The sequence below is a fragment of the Acinonyx jubatus genome, chromosome D3 (genome assembly GCF_027475565.1).
Source record: "Acinonyx jubatus isolate Ajub_Pintada_27869175 chromosome D3, VMU_Ajub_asm_v1.0, whole genome shotgun sequence".
Lineage (NCBI taxonomy): Eukaryota > Metazoa > Chordata > Mammalia > Carnivora > Felidae > Acinonyx > Acinonyx jubatus.
In genome coordinates, this window is record NC_069392.1 from 31,126,163 (window position 1) to 31,139,163 (window position 13,001).

At 36.4% G+C, this 13,001-nt stretch overlaps 1 protein-coding gene across 4 annotated transcripts in view; it reads left to right on the plus strand.

The window, feature by feature from the left end:
- The first annotated feature begins 41 nt into the window (after window positions 1–41).
- The window catches only part of CEP76 (centrosomal protein 76), a 33,854-nt gene continuing 20,894 nt past the window's right edge, over window positions 42–13,001 (plus strand). For 2 of the 4 annotated variants that reach the window (XM_015079630.3, XM_027068422.2), the window contains exons 1-8: window positions 42–510; window positions 1,575–1,730; window positions 2,896–2,977; window positions 3,592–3,816; window positions 5,077–5,262; window positions 6,661–6,758; window positions 7,337–7,465; window positions 12,111–12,299. In XM_015079630.3, the coding sequence (XP_014935116.2) occupies window positions 448–510; window positions 1,575–1,730; window positions 2,896–2,977; window positions 3,592–3,816; window positions 5,077–5,262; window positions 6,661–6,758; window positions 7,337–7,465; window positions 12,111–12,299 (1,128 nt within the window). In that variant the 5' untranslated portion in view covers window positions 42–447. Of the gene's footprint in view, window positions 511–550; window positions 1,007–1,574; window positions 1,731–2,895; window positions 2,978–3,591; window positions 3,817–5,076; window positions 5,263–6,660; window positions 6,759–7,336; window positions 7,466–12,110; window positions 12,300–13,001 lie in introns of those variants that run through there. The other 2 variants (XM_027068423.2, XM_027068425.2) reach the window with 2 other exon arrangements.

A 13,001-nucleotide genomic window follows, 5' to 3' on the forward strand; every position in this document is an offset into this window, starting at 1 on the left:
TCGGCGTGGGGTCCTGAAGGGCCCGTCCAGCTACCTGCCGGTCCGCAGTGCGGAAGGGGCCCGCGAGTGGGGAAGAGATGGGGGTCGGCAGCGCCTGCGGAGACCCAGGCAGGGCAGGGCGATGGGGAGCGCTGAGGTTGCTGGGTGGCGACCCCGAGGGAGGGGAGCGGTAGGTGGAGGTGGTCAGGCAGGGCTGGGGGCAGCCCGAGGCTTGGTAGTCCGCGCCGTTTGAAAGCAACAGTTGAGAGCCGCAGCCGCCGCCGCCGCCGCCACCGCCGCAGCCGCCGCTTCGGCTCCCGCCCAGCCCGGCCTGACGCGGCGTCGCGCCCCCCGGGAGCTGCGCGAGGCCGGCGGTCGCGCCGGCTCTGCTCTGCCGCCTCTGGCACTCCGGGGCTGGCCGGGGAGCGCCCGAGGCGGGGAGAAGCGCGGTGAGGCGCTGGCCCCAGCATGTCGCTGCCGCCGGAGAAAGCCTCGGAGCTGAAGCAGCTCATCCACCAGCAGCTGAGCAAGGTGAGGGCCGCGGGCGCCGGGCGAGACCGGGCCTCTCCGCCCGCCTTTGGTCCTGAGCGCCCGACCTGGCATCCCGAGGCCCGACCGACGGCGGCGCCTGTTTGCCGGGACACGAGCGCAGGCTCTGGGGCGCAGAGCACGGCTGGGCCGTCTCCGGGTGTCCAGCCGGGGCCGCTCTCTAGCCTCGCTGAAAGACAACAATGCCGGCAAGTGCTAGTGAGAGTTTGAGGTGACGGAACGTGGGAGAGTGATAGCACAGCTGTGAGAACGAAGCATTCATCCCGCGGTTTCTGGAGATCAGATCGAGTACAAGTTGTGTTTGGAGCAGGTGTATATTCAGAGGTCTGGAATTGGAATTACTTTAAGGGTGAAACTTGTGTCTTTCAAGTTGAACCAAATCAGCAATTCTTAAAGAAGTCATGAAAGGGAAGTTACTGAAGGACTTGCAACGAAAAGCGTTTGTGATGTTTCGAAGCTCAAGGAGAACATTGTTGAGGTGCTCAACTGAATGCAGTAATCTGAAATAATAAAAGCTACGGTTTATTGTACACTTGCCAGGCTTTCTGCTCAGTGTTCAGCATTTTTTGGCTAAGCCTCACAATATGGTCTTGGCAGGGCATTATTTTTTTTCCAGATTCATAAAGGGTGAATAAGTTAACTCAGGGTCACATCTAATAAGCAGACTTTGAGGTTCTCCAGGTTTGTATTCTTTTGATTATACAACAATTCTCTTTCAAAAGGTCTGCTTTGTTTGAATGTTATTTGTGGGGAACTGATAACAAAGGTAGCAGATAACCAGTTGAAATTATTCCTAGAATTTGTACTAAAAAAAAAAAATCATCCTAAATTTTTTTTTGGTTTTCTTTTAAAAATCTTAACCTTTATTCTTATTGAATTCTGGTAACAATTTTACATTTACTATTATCTTGAGAAGCCTTCCTGAATTTTATCTATCTACTCTCCCATCATTTTTTTTTTCCTTTGGGTGTTTTAGAAAGAAATTAGCTGATTGGCAATGTTTGATGGCTTTGTAATGTAAATGGTAATTCGAGTTTTCTACGTAGATGGATGTCCATGGCAGAATAAGAGAAATCCTTGCTGAGACAATACGGGAAGAATTGGCACCTGATCAACAACAGTTATCAACTGAAGATTTGATCAAAGCCCTTAGACGTCGGGGAATCATTGATGATGTGATGAAAGAACTTAACTTTGTTACTGTGAGTAATCTTTTAGGGGAAAGATTTTGAGAGTATGTTCTCATGCTTAATGCCACTTATAGGGTCCATATTTGGGGCCTCTTTTTAGGAAAACCACTTTAAAATGAGACAATTTGGGGTAGAGTATGCAACTCTTGTGGTTTGGAGTCTCACATTGGGTATAGAGATTTCTTAAAAAGTAAAATCTTTAAATAAACTTTAAAACATTAAATAAATGAAATAAAATGTTAAAAAAATGAATAAGATCATTTTACCTAATACTATCTTTACTTCAAATATAAGCTAACTCTACCCTTGAAAAATAGAAAGTAGGATTATGTATCAGTGAGATTGGAGTTACATACCATATTGCTCTCTCTACAGAATTTTCTGTTGTTATTCTCTGGTTCTGTAACTTTAAGTATACATATTTTAGTTAAATTAGGTCACCATAACCTAGTTCTTTTTCACTGGTATTGTTCTATAACGTTTTTGATTAGGCATATTTTTTTAATACATTCTTTTGGAACTCCATTGTCTGTGATTAACAAATTATCAATTTCTTTAAAAAAATGATTGCATAAGAACCTTCAAATCTCTTCATACAAATAGGTCAGTAATGGGATGATAGTCTCTCAGTGGACAGATTAGTAAGTAGGTCTTTTGAAAATGAGGCAATAATGAGAAACTGTGACCTCAATATCTGGGTATTATAATGTAAAAATTGGATGGACTGCATAATACATCAGGGAATAAGTTTTTTAATACAGCCTCTTTTTTTGGTTTTTGAGGTTTATTAACCCATTTGTTTAAAAATTGACCCAGTAACAGCTTCTGCTATGTGAATGTCATTTCCTTGTTAAAATTAGTTCATGGTAGAATCATAAGGCAAATGTTAGGTTTAGAAAAAGTTTACCCTTGTTTAAGACATTAAGAATTTGTTTTTAGCATTCTGTGGACATTGGTTGAAGGCTGTTTAATTACTTATCAAACTTTAGGAGTGACCAGTAACACCACCTTTTTTGCAGACTTTTCATTATTTTAATTATGTAATTATTTAATTAGGCTGGGAAAAGTTTCCTTGAGGGGGGCTTTATACTATTTACTTAGTTCCATTGTTGCCATTCCCTTGCTTAGTTACATTTTTTGTTTTCTAATTTGTTTTCTTTTTTTTCTGCCTTTCTAGGACAGTGTTGATCAAGAACTCCCTTCCTCTCCAAAACAACCTGTTTGTTTCACTGATAGACAATCAACCTTGTTAAAAAAAAGTATGTGTATTTCTTTTTAACATTGATTTCATTTTGGATAGTACTACATATTGATGTGCTATAGTGTTTGGTATTTGATAGAAAACATTTTTTCTTTCTGGAATGAGATACTAATATTTTTATGATTAATCATCCAAAAAAACTTAGATTCTGTTTTGCATGAAGTGTGTATTATGTCAGAAGATTTAACATGTAGCAGAGTGGAAGCAAAAACAGGATCACCTGTTGCTCATGTTTTAATAATGTATTTTATAAACACTGTACAGTCTTTTAATGGTAATTACTTAACAAGTATACTTGCTGAGCTGATATTTGTCTGAGTTTGTGGAGGTGAAGGAGTGTTGGATAAGCAACTAAAAAGTAGATTTCTTAAGCATTGGCTCTGACTCCTTTCTAGCTGGGAGAGAGTAGCCAGCATATAAACTCAGATAAAAATATTTTATTATGTATCTATTCTTCCCTGGTTGCAAATGGTCCTGGTATACAGTAAATGTGTTACTTTTTCTTTATTTAGTCTTTGATTTTATTTCTGTCAAGTTATTATTTCCTATTGTCTTGATCACATTCCTTAAGTTATTTGGCAGTTTCCTCATATATATTGCTACACTTTACAGCTAATATTGATCCAACACGGAGGTATCTTTACCTTCAGGTTTTGGGTGGAAAAGCTTTCTTGGAACATCTACAAGAACCTGAGCCTTTACCGGGACAAGTTTGTTCAACCTTTACTTTATGTTTACATTTTCGAAACCAACGTTTTCGTTCTAAACCTGTTCCATGTGCCTGTGAACCAGATTTTCATGATGGCTTTTTACTTGAAGTACACAGAGAAAGCTTGGGTAAGAAGCAATAATAAATTGTCATTTAATTGAGTAAATCTTTGTTAGGTTTTATTGCAGAACAACCATAAGACTTTTGCTGTAATGAGAGATTTAAAATGAGTAAATCTCACTAGGTGTTTTTTTCTCCCCTCTTTTTTATAAAATCTACTTCCACCCGCCTTCTTACTTTATTTTCTGCTACTTAGTTTTCCTTGAAGATTATTTTTTTACTGCTTTAATGGTTGCTTCTTTTGTAATAAACACTTAAATGCCTATTCGGTGCATTATACAATACTAGGCAAGTGCTGAGGATATATTGGAGGATGAGTCATGATTCTACTCATTTATAAAAGATGGCTAGATTTATGATGTTACATAACTTTCAAAAATAAAAAAAGTTTAGATGGGAATCTATAATTCTCATAATTTTAAAGTTGTGATAGTTGATTCCTATAATTATTTTACATAGCTTCTGTAAATGTATTTTATGTTTTGGTTAGCAAATTTAGCAAAGTTACAGAATTATACCTTTAGAATTTTAGATTACCTAAGATGGTTAATACACTATGAAAAAAATTTTTTTCCCCTCGTGAAAAATGTTGCCTTAATTAGGCTGTTAATGGCTTCACATGCTGGCTCCAAGGTGCCAATCTTTCATTTTGTGTAGATAATACAGTGATTATTTCTGGAGTTTTAGGGATAAAGGTAGTTTAGGGGTTAATGTTGACATATTTGAAGGCTTTTTATTATGGTAGATTTTAGTTAAGTGCTTTTGTTTATTTTTTTTTAAGTTTATCTTATTTATTTTTGAGAGAGAGTGTGTGTGTGCACACAGGGGTGGGGCAGAGAGAAAGGGAGACAGAATCCCAAGCAGGCTCTGTGCTGTGAATGCAGAGCTTGATGTGGGCTGCAAATTCATGAACTGAGAGATCATGACCCAAACTGATATCAAGAATTGGATGCTCAACTAACTGAGCCACCCAGGCGTCCCTAGTTAAGTACTTTTAAAGAACAGACTTATCTCTTAGGGATGAAAAACCCTGATATGCATTGAGTAACTAGATGACTCATCGCAATTATTCTAGTTTTCTCAAAAGTTAGTGACAAATTTGGGATAGTACTTTTTTAATAATTTGTTGCATACTTTCTGAGGCATTACTGAATTATTTCATTTGGTTTTATGTAAGTTTATTATTAGTATTCTTTGCAATAGAACTGTTCTATGTTGGCCATAATGGAATATGTAATGTGGTGCATTTGTTTGGTTTATGTTGCCAGGTGATGGAACTAGAATGGCTGATTCAACAACAATGTTATCAATAAGCGATCCAGTTCATATGGTGCTAATCAAAACAGACATATTTGGTGAGACTACTTTAGTAGCATCCTATTTTCTTGAATGGCGATCAGTTTTGGGCTCAGAAAATGGAGTGACCAGTCTTACTGTGGAACTTATGGGTGTAGGTATGATAACTAATCACTGTTACCTTTTTGTAACCAGTTTGTTTGTAAATACATTTTATGTTTTCCGAATGCCTTTATAACCCAAGAAGAAAACATGTAAAAATTTCATTAGAATTACAGTTGGACTCCAGCATTACAGTCTTAGGAAATGTCTTGAAGTGTGCTATGACTATAGAACTTCACAGTCAATCTGACCTTGTCTTAAGGAAAAAAATTTTTATGGGAAATGAATAGAGAAATTTTGATAGCTTTTTTCTCCTCTCCATATCGATCTGATAATATGTAAGGCTGTAAAGAAAATTAAGATTTTTCACACACATGCATGTATGCATATGCAAAAATCTTATGGTTCAGCACACTCCAATGTTCGGTGCATCCCCATTAGTACTAGTGTCTTCCTACAGCAGTAATTCAGATGTGGAGTTGATATTCTTCCATCCTGTTACATGTGGGAATGTGGGACTCAAAGAGGTGTTAACTTGCTCATTGACAGGATCAGTGAGTGAATAGTACTCTTTGAGGACAGAGGTGGTGCCTGTCTTACCATTGTCTCCTTGGACTCTTTCGTACTTCTTGATGTGTAATACATACTGTATTTGCTAATAACAGTGAAAAACAAAGTGAAACCTGCCAGTATTTTATGCATAACCTGTAAGGGAATTAGTTTGGTATTGAAACTAAGTCACAGAATCAAACCTGGCTTGTGGACAGTATAGCTTTAGTACTTTAGATTTTGGTAAGTCAGACCCAGAATGTGTTTTTCCTTAAATAGAAAGTAGGGGAAAAAATTTATGTGGGATATTTATTTTCAAAAGAGATACCCATTATTTGTCTTCAAATATAGGCCTAACATGATTATCATAATAATGACCAAGAAACAAGTGATTCACCAGTGAAATAGTAAATAGTTCTGGTATAAAGTGTATTTGTTTTCTGATTCCTTAAATCCAAGCAAGGATTGAAAATTTGTACTCACAGGTGATGTGAAAAATGGGAAGAAATAAATGGGAATTACTTTGGATGACAAAGAGTATAAATATTTTCTGAGAGTGAGATTTTAACAGTTGTTTTGACTTTGTTTTTAATGTAAATGTGGTTGGCGTACATTTAATGAGATTAAAAATTAAGAATCCCAAATCAATTAGATCCCAAAAGTCCCTTAAAATGTGATTAGGAAGGTCAGAAAATAGGTAATCTTATAATTAGATAAAGGCCTTTGTACAAAATAAAAACTAATTTGATCTGGCTCAAATAATATGAATATTAAAGGTGATGTTGAATATTACCTATTTCATGTAAGTGGAAACACAAAATTCTTAAATTATTTTGGTTGGACTTTGGTTGACTAAGTATACATAGTTTTGAAACCTCTGAAGTTCTAAATATTTATATTTATAGGCACAGAATCAAAAGTTTCTGTGGGAATTTTAAATATAAAACTTGAGATGTACCCACCACTCAATCAAACATTATCTCAAGAAGTAGTGAACACGCAGGTAAATAATTCTGAATTTCTTTTCTTTGTGTATTTGTTTTCGTAGTTGTATATTTACCTGTTGATCCTAGACAGTGTTTTCTTAGAAAATTATCATTTATTAGTTTTAAGCAAGAGAATGACAATATGATTATTAAATTTTTGTCTTGGGAGAATAAAGATCACTGACTAATATATGTAGACCAGATTGTAGAGAGGGTATGCAGAAACAGGGAAGTCAGGGGCTTCTGGGTGGCTCAGTTGAGTGCCAACTCTTGGTTTTGGCTCAGGTCATCTCACACTTGAGATGGAGCCCCGCGTCGGGCTCTGCACTGACAGCGTAGAGCCTACTTGGAATTCTCTCTCCTTCTCTCTCTAACCCTCCCAGCTGGTACACACACGTGTGTGTATGTGCACATGCACATGCTCTCTCTCAAAGAAAAATTAAACTGGGAAGTCAGGGGCTCTTACAAATGATGACGATGATGGTGGTTTAGATTAGGGTAGTGGTAGAGATGGGGAGCAGTATGTAGAATTGTTACGGTATTTAATTAAGGAGAAGAAATAGAAATTGAAAAAATATATTTTTTAAATTTCAAGCTTGCTTTGGAACGTCAGAAAACTGCAGAGAAAGAACGATTATTTCTTGTATATGCTAAGCAGTGGTGGAGAGAATATTTGCAGATTCGACCCTCACACAACTCCCGGCTGGTTAAGATTTTTGCACAGGTTTGTAAATTGCATTGGGAAAGGCTCACATCTGTATTTGAGATTTACTGTTGTATGTGTAAATTTCATATATATGTAAATTTCATGTATGTAAATTTCATATATGTATAAAGTTGAATTTGTAAAATGTATTTATTCCAGACAAATGGAAGTTTATTTGTAAAACTAGAATGCTGATTTTGTGATACTCTCTTTTACTAAGTAGGTGAGTAACATAACATAATCTTTGTTTTAATTTGGTTTTCATTTTCAATTCCTTTTTAAAACCTTTTTTAATGTATTTGATTTAAAACAGATGAAAACCCATTTTGTTTAACTTGGAGTGTGTCCCTGACTGATACTTAGTACTAAATGATTAACTACTAGGATACTTTGTGGTATTAGTTTTCATGTGCAGAATTGGGGCTTTGGGCATATATGCTTAGACATATATGTTGTTAGGGTATTTTTTTAAAGACAGTGTTACATGTAATAATTCTATTTAGCCAATACATCTGAGCCAGTGACTAGTCATATTTAACTGCATCATTTCAATTATATATCTCTGCCTCTGTTTTTTCTTGTATCCCATGCCCATTTTCTCTCATTAACAAATCAGCATAAAATATATGATCAGATCCTTAATTTGTGTAATTCTGAGGAACCATTCAAATATTTTATATGTATTCAGTGTTTTATAGATGCTTTTATATGAGTATAGTATGGTGTTATTTTGAGTAACATACCTCAAATCCTGTGCATTTGTCTAGCTTTACCCTGGGATGGGCTAAGAGTGGTTCAATTTCTAAATGAGGAGCTTAGGAATGGGAGAGCCTACTTGATGAGTGGTGGAAATGAGGGAAAAGGTTTCTCACTTTCTGATCGCATTGTCTGTACATTGTTTGGGCAGGTGAGGTGGCAGTGACGTCAGGATGGGGTGGAGAGAAACCAGTCAAAATATAACTGGCTCTTTACTGTCTATTTAGTCTGAGGTGAGATTCATTGCCATGTGGAATCTGGGACCAGAAGAAGACTGGGTGGGTGAGGAAGTGGATCAAAGAAATGACAAATGAGAGAGGAGGAGGAAGAGGTTGAGATATGCAGTTAAGCAAATCAGGGAATGGGGATTTTCATGCAGAAAATATTACTTAAACAAGTTCTCGTCTCTTAAAATTCATTGTAAGAATATTTGAACCACATAGGTCATTAGTTTCATGGTAACCATATGAGATTGTCAATTTGTCAGGCATTGCCACTTTTGAAAAAATAAGCAGTATAAGGGATAAAGGAATGAAGAATCTTTCCTAAGATCAAACAGCAACTCAGTCTTGGAGACTTTATTAAGTTGCACTTTTGCCTAGTGCTTTTTTAGCTTGATGGGACCACCTCTCTCTATATAGAGAGAGTAAATAAACTGTTTATCTTACTGCTATTCCCCAGAAGTGTTTTTTGCTGCTGCTTTCTATATTTGATTAGATAGGAAATTAAGGAGCACCAGTTACTTAAGGCAGTCAATCCAATCACAAAAACTATAGTTTTAAACAAAAGAATATTATTATATAATATAATTAAATTATATTTATATATAACATAATATATAATATTAAATTATACATGGTCTGAAAATGAATTTCCATCGCTTTCAGACACAAGAAATAGTTTACAACAGTACTATCCTTCTGGAGTGATGGAAATGTTCTCTGCTGTCCAGTATGGTAGCCATTGTGCTATTGAGCATGCAGAATATGGTCGATGCAATAAAGAACTGAATTTTAAATCTTACTTAATTTTAATTAAAATTTAAATAGCCACATAGGGTTGGTGGCATTCTTAGTGGAAATTCTTAATTCTTAGTGGACAGTGCAGGTTTAGAAGCTGAAATATTGAAATTTTTAAGACATTTAGTTTATGGGGACATTTATAGGAAATATTGCTGTAATGAAACATAGGATATATTTGTATTCTAAGCTGCTACTATTGATGATTGATTTAGGGCAAATGCATCCACTTTTTAGGTGCTCATGCCTTCCCTATTAGTGGAGTTGTAAGAATAGGACTAAATGGCTTACTCAGGAACTCAGTTAATTACCTTTATCCTAACCAAACATCTGTGGAATCCTCAGAGTCATTACATTTAATAATCATTGTACTTTTTCTCCCTCCCTTGCTTGTTTTGCTACAGTACAGTAGTAATTCACTTAATCATAGCTTTTAAATTTTCTAGTGCAAGAAATTTTTAAAAAGTTATAGAAGTTGATCTTTGAGGCCATTAAATTTTAGGAAAATGTTATAAATCACTTGAGGATTGAGATTATCCTTTTAATGTTGAGATTGTGATTTCAGGACTTAATATTCTCATACTACACTAGATTAACAATAATACTGAGTTAATGAGTTAACGTAAAAAATCCAAGTAGTAGTTTTCTACTTGTCTCTAAAATTAGAATCATGATTTTCTGTTTTAAAAATGAGTACCTTGTGGGGTGCCTGGGTGGCTCATTTAGTTGAGAGTCAGACTCTTAGTTTTGGCTCAGGTCATGATCTCAGGGTTTGTGGGATTGAGTCCCATGTGGGGCTCTGTGCTGACAGTACAGAGCCTGCTTAGGATTCTCTGTCTCTCTGTCTCCACTCTCTGTGCCCCCCCCCCACCCCCACGTGCACGCTTGTTCTCTCTCTCAAAATAAATAAATAAACATTAAAAAAAAATGAGTACCTTGAAATACCCTATGCTTAAATCTCCTTCCTTTTCCTGTCTCTCTTCCTTATTTTCTTTATCTGTCTTTGGTTCTTCATTCTATTTGAGGTTTTGTTTTGTTTCGTTTCAACTATCCCTTCATTCTGTCTCTTTCTGATTCCTAAGATAGCATGGGGGAGATGGAGACTTAGAGACTACCATGGATGTGTTTGAGCCAGGAGGTACAGTTGGGTGGGAGAGCACAGGGGAAAAAATCAGTACCTTTTAGAGTTGAGGACCATACTTATGAGTGAAATCATAACATTTTGCTCTGCATCATATAAGAATTCATGGACTTTCTCATTATAATTAAATGAAAATGATAGGATTTTTTTTTTATTGCTAAAGTATGAGATTATATTGGAGAAGTGATGTTTTTGTGGCGTAGAAAAGACATCTATAGTTCCGATAATTCGAACAGATGATGTTTCTGTTGGCTGAGTTAGGTCTTATTTCTGAGGAGCCTTGCCATAATAGAGAGTGTTGTCTTTGAATTTTGAATAGAAAGTAGACCTTTGACTTTGTCATCTCAGTAATCAAGAAGTTAAGGGAAATGTGGGCTTTTATAATATTAACTCTAAAAGCATAGTGGTAGACAGTCATCAGAGACTTTTGTATGCACTGTAGCTCTTTAGCTCAACTCCTAGGATATATTCTGTATTTGAAATGTAAGATGTTTTTCTAAAATGATTTTCAAAACTCTGCTTTCAGTTGACTTGGTTAACAAATTGTTGTTTCCTGTGGATCTCCAAGTGTAACGGAAACAAACAAAATGAGCTATGATAATTTGTTGTTGTGTCAGTAAATCAGAAAAGCTATTGTTTGAATACATAGTATTAAATTCTGTATGATAATATGAAAGAATAGTTTGGCTTAGAGCCCCTCTCCATCCCCTACCCACTTGCCTATTCTGTTTTCAGAGGAGTTCTTTTTTTTTTTTTTTTCAGTTTTATTGAAGGATACTTGACGCATATAATTGTATATATTTAAAGTGCATGACATAATGACTTGATATACATATATGTTGTGGAATTACTACCAAAATTAAGATAATGAACACATCCATCACCTCACATAGTTAACTCTTCTTTTGTGCAGTGAGGATGCTCAAGGTCTATTCTCAGCAACGTTCAAGTTTATTAACTACTCATCATGCTGTACGTTAGATCGTCAGAACTTACTCTTCTTGTAACTAAAAATTTGTACCCTTTAGCCTACATCTCCCCTATTCCTCCCTCTTCCCAACCATTCTATTCTCTATTTCTTGAAATGAACCTTTGATTTGTTTTGTTTTGTTTTGTTTTAAGGTTCTACATGTAAGTGACAACCACCATACAAGATTTGACTTTCTCTGTTTGGCTTATTTCATTTGGCATAATACTCTTCAGATATGTCCATGTTGTCATAAATAGCAGGATCTCCTTTTTTATAGCTGAATGATACTCTGTTGTATATGTAATATCACATTTTCTTTACTGATTCATCCATTAAAGGAAATTTCAGTTGTTTCCATACCTTGGATATTGTGAGTGATGCTGCAATGAACATGGATGTGCAGATATCTCTTTGACATACTGATTTCAGTTGCTTCAGATATATATCCAGTAGTGAGATTGCTGAATCACGAGAATTCAAGTTCTTATTGTCACAAGCTTTGGAGTCAGACAGCTCAGGGTTTAAATCCCAGCTCTATTCCATAACACCTGTAGCTTCAGTTTCTTCATTTATAAAATGAAAACAGTAAGAGATGTTAAGAGGACTAAAAGAAAAATTACATGCACAGCCCTCAGCTTCCTGGTGCTGGATGCAGGGTAAGCATTCAATAAGTGGTGGTGTCCAGAATTCTTTTATCCCACATTAATATGTTCTAAGAAAGTGTTAAAATTGGGGATGATTAATCTGTCATTACAGTGTTTTCCCCTCTTCCCCCAGGATGAAAATGGGATAAATAGACCAGTCTGTTCCTATATTAAACCACTTCGAGCTGGGAGGCTTTTGGATACTCCAAGGCAAGCAGCAAGATTTGTTAATGTCCTTGGTTATGAAAGAGCCCCGGTTATTGGAGGAGGAGGTAAACAGGAACAGTGGTGCACTCTGCTGGCCTTTCTCTGTAGAAACAAGGTATCCTACATATGTAATAGAATTGAAAACCAGTACATCTTCATTATTGTGAATTTATTGCATTTGAAAATAATTAACTTAGAAAAATGGATATATTGTCCGTTTGAACTAGTCAGAATCTTTTGTTTTCAATACATAAAGAAAAACCTTGGCATCTTTATTTTCTTGTATAGCTTCTTATTTAGTGTAATATGATTTTTGTGAGGTAGAGACAAGTAGTATAGTGTCAGAAATTAAGATATAGAGGTAAATTAAACAGTGAATTAGAGATGGCGCTGGGACCAGAACAGCGGTCTTTCTAGTACTATTCATGTGTTAAAATCTACTTAGATGATACATTTTTTTAAAAGAGAAAATGGCAGTACAAAGTGAATATGGAAAAAAGTCTTGGATTGCATGGTATTGTGTTTAGTTTCAAATATAAGTATATATTTAAGAATTTGTGTAGGGGTTTCTGGGTGGCTTAGTCAGTTGAGCGTCTGAGTTGATCTCAGGTCATGATCTCGCAGTTCATGGGTTCAAATCTGACGTGGGGCTCTGTTCTGACAGCATGGAGCCTGGAGCTTGCTTCTGATTCTGTGTCTTCCTCTCTCTCTGCCCCTCCCCCACTCATGCTGTGTGTCTCTCTCTTTCTCTCTCTTTCTCAAAAATAAAACATTACAATTTTTTTTTAAAAAGACACATTGTTGATTTTATTTAAAA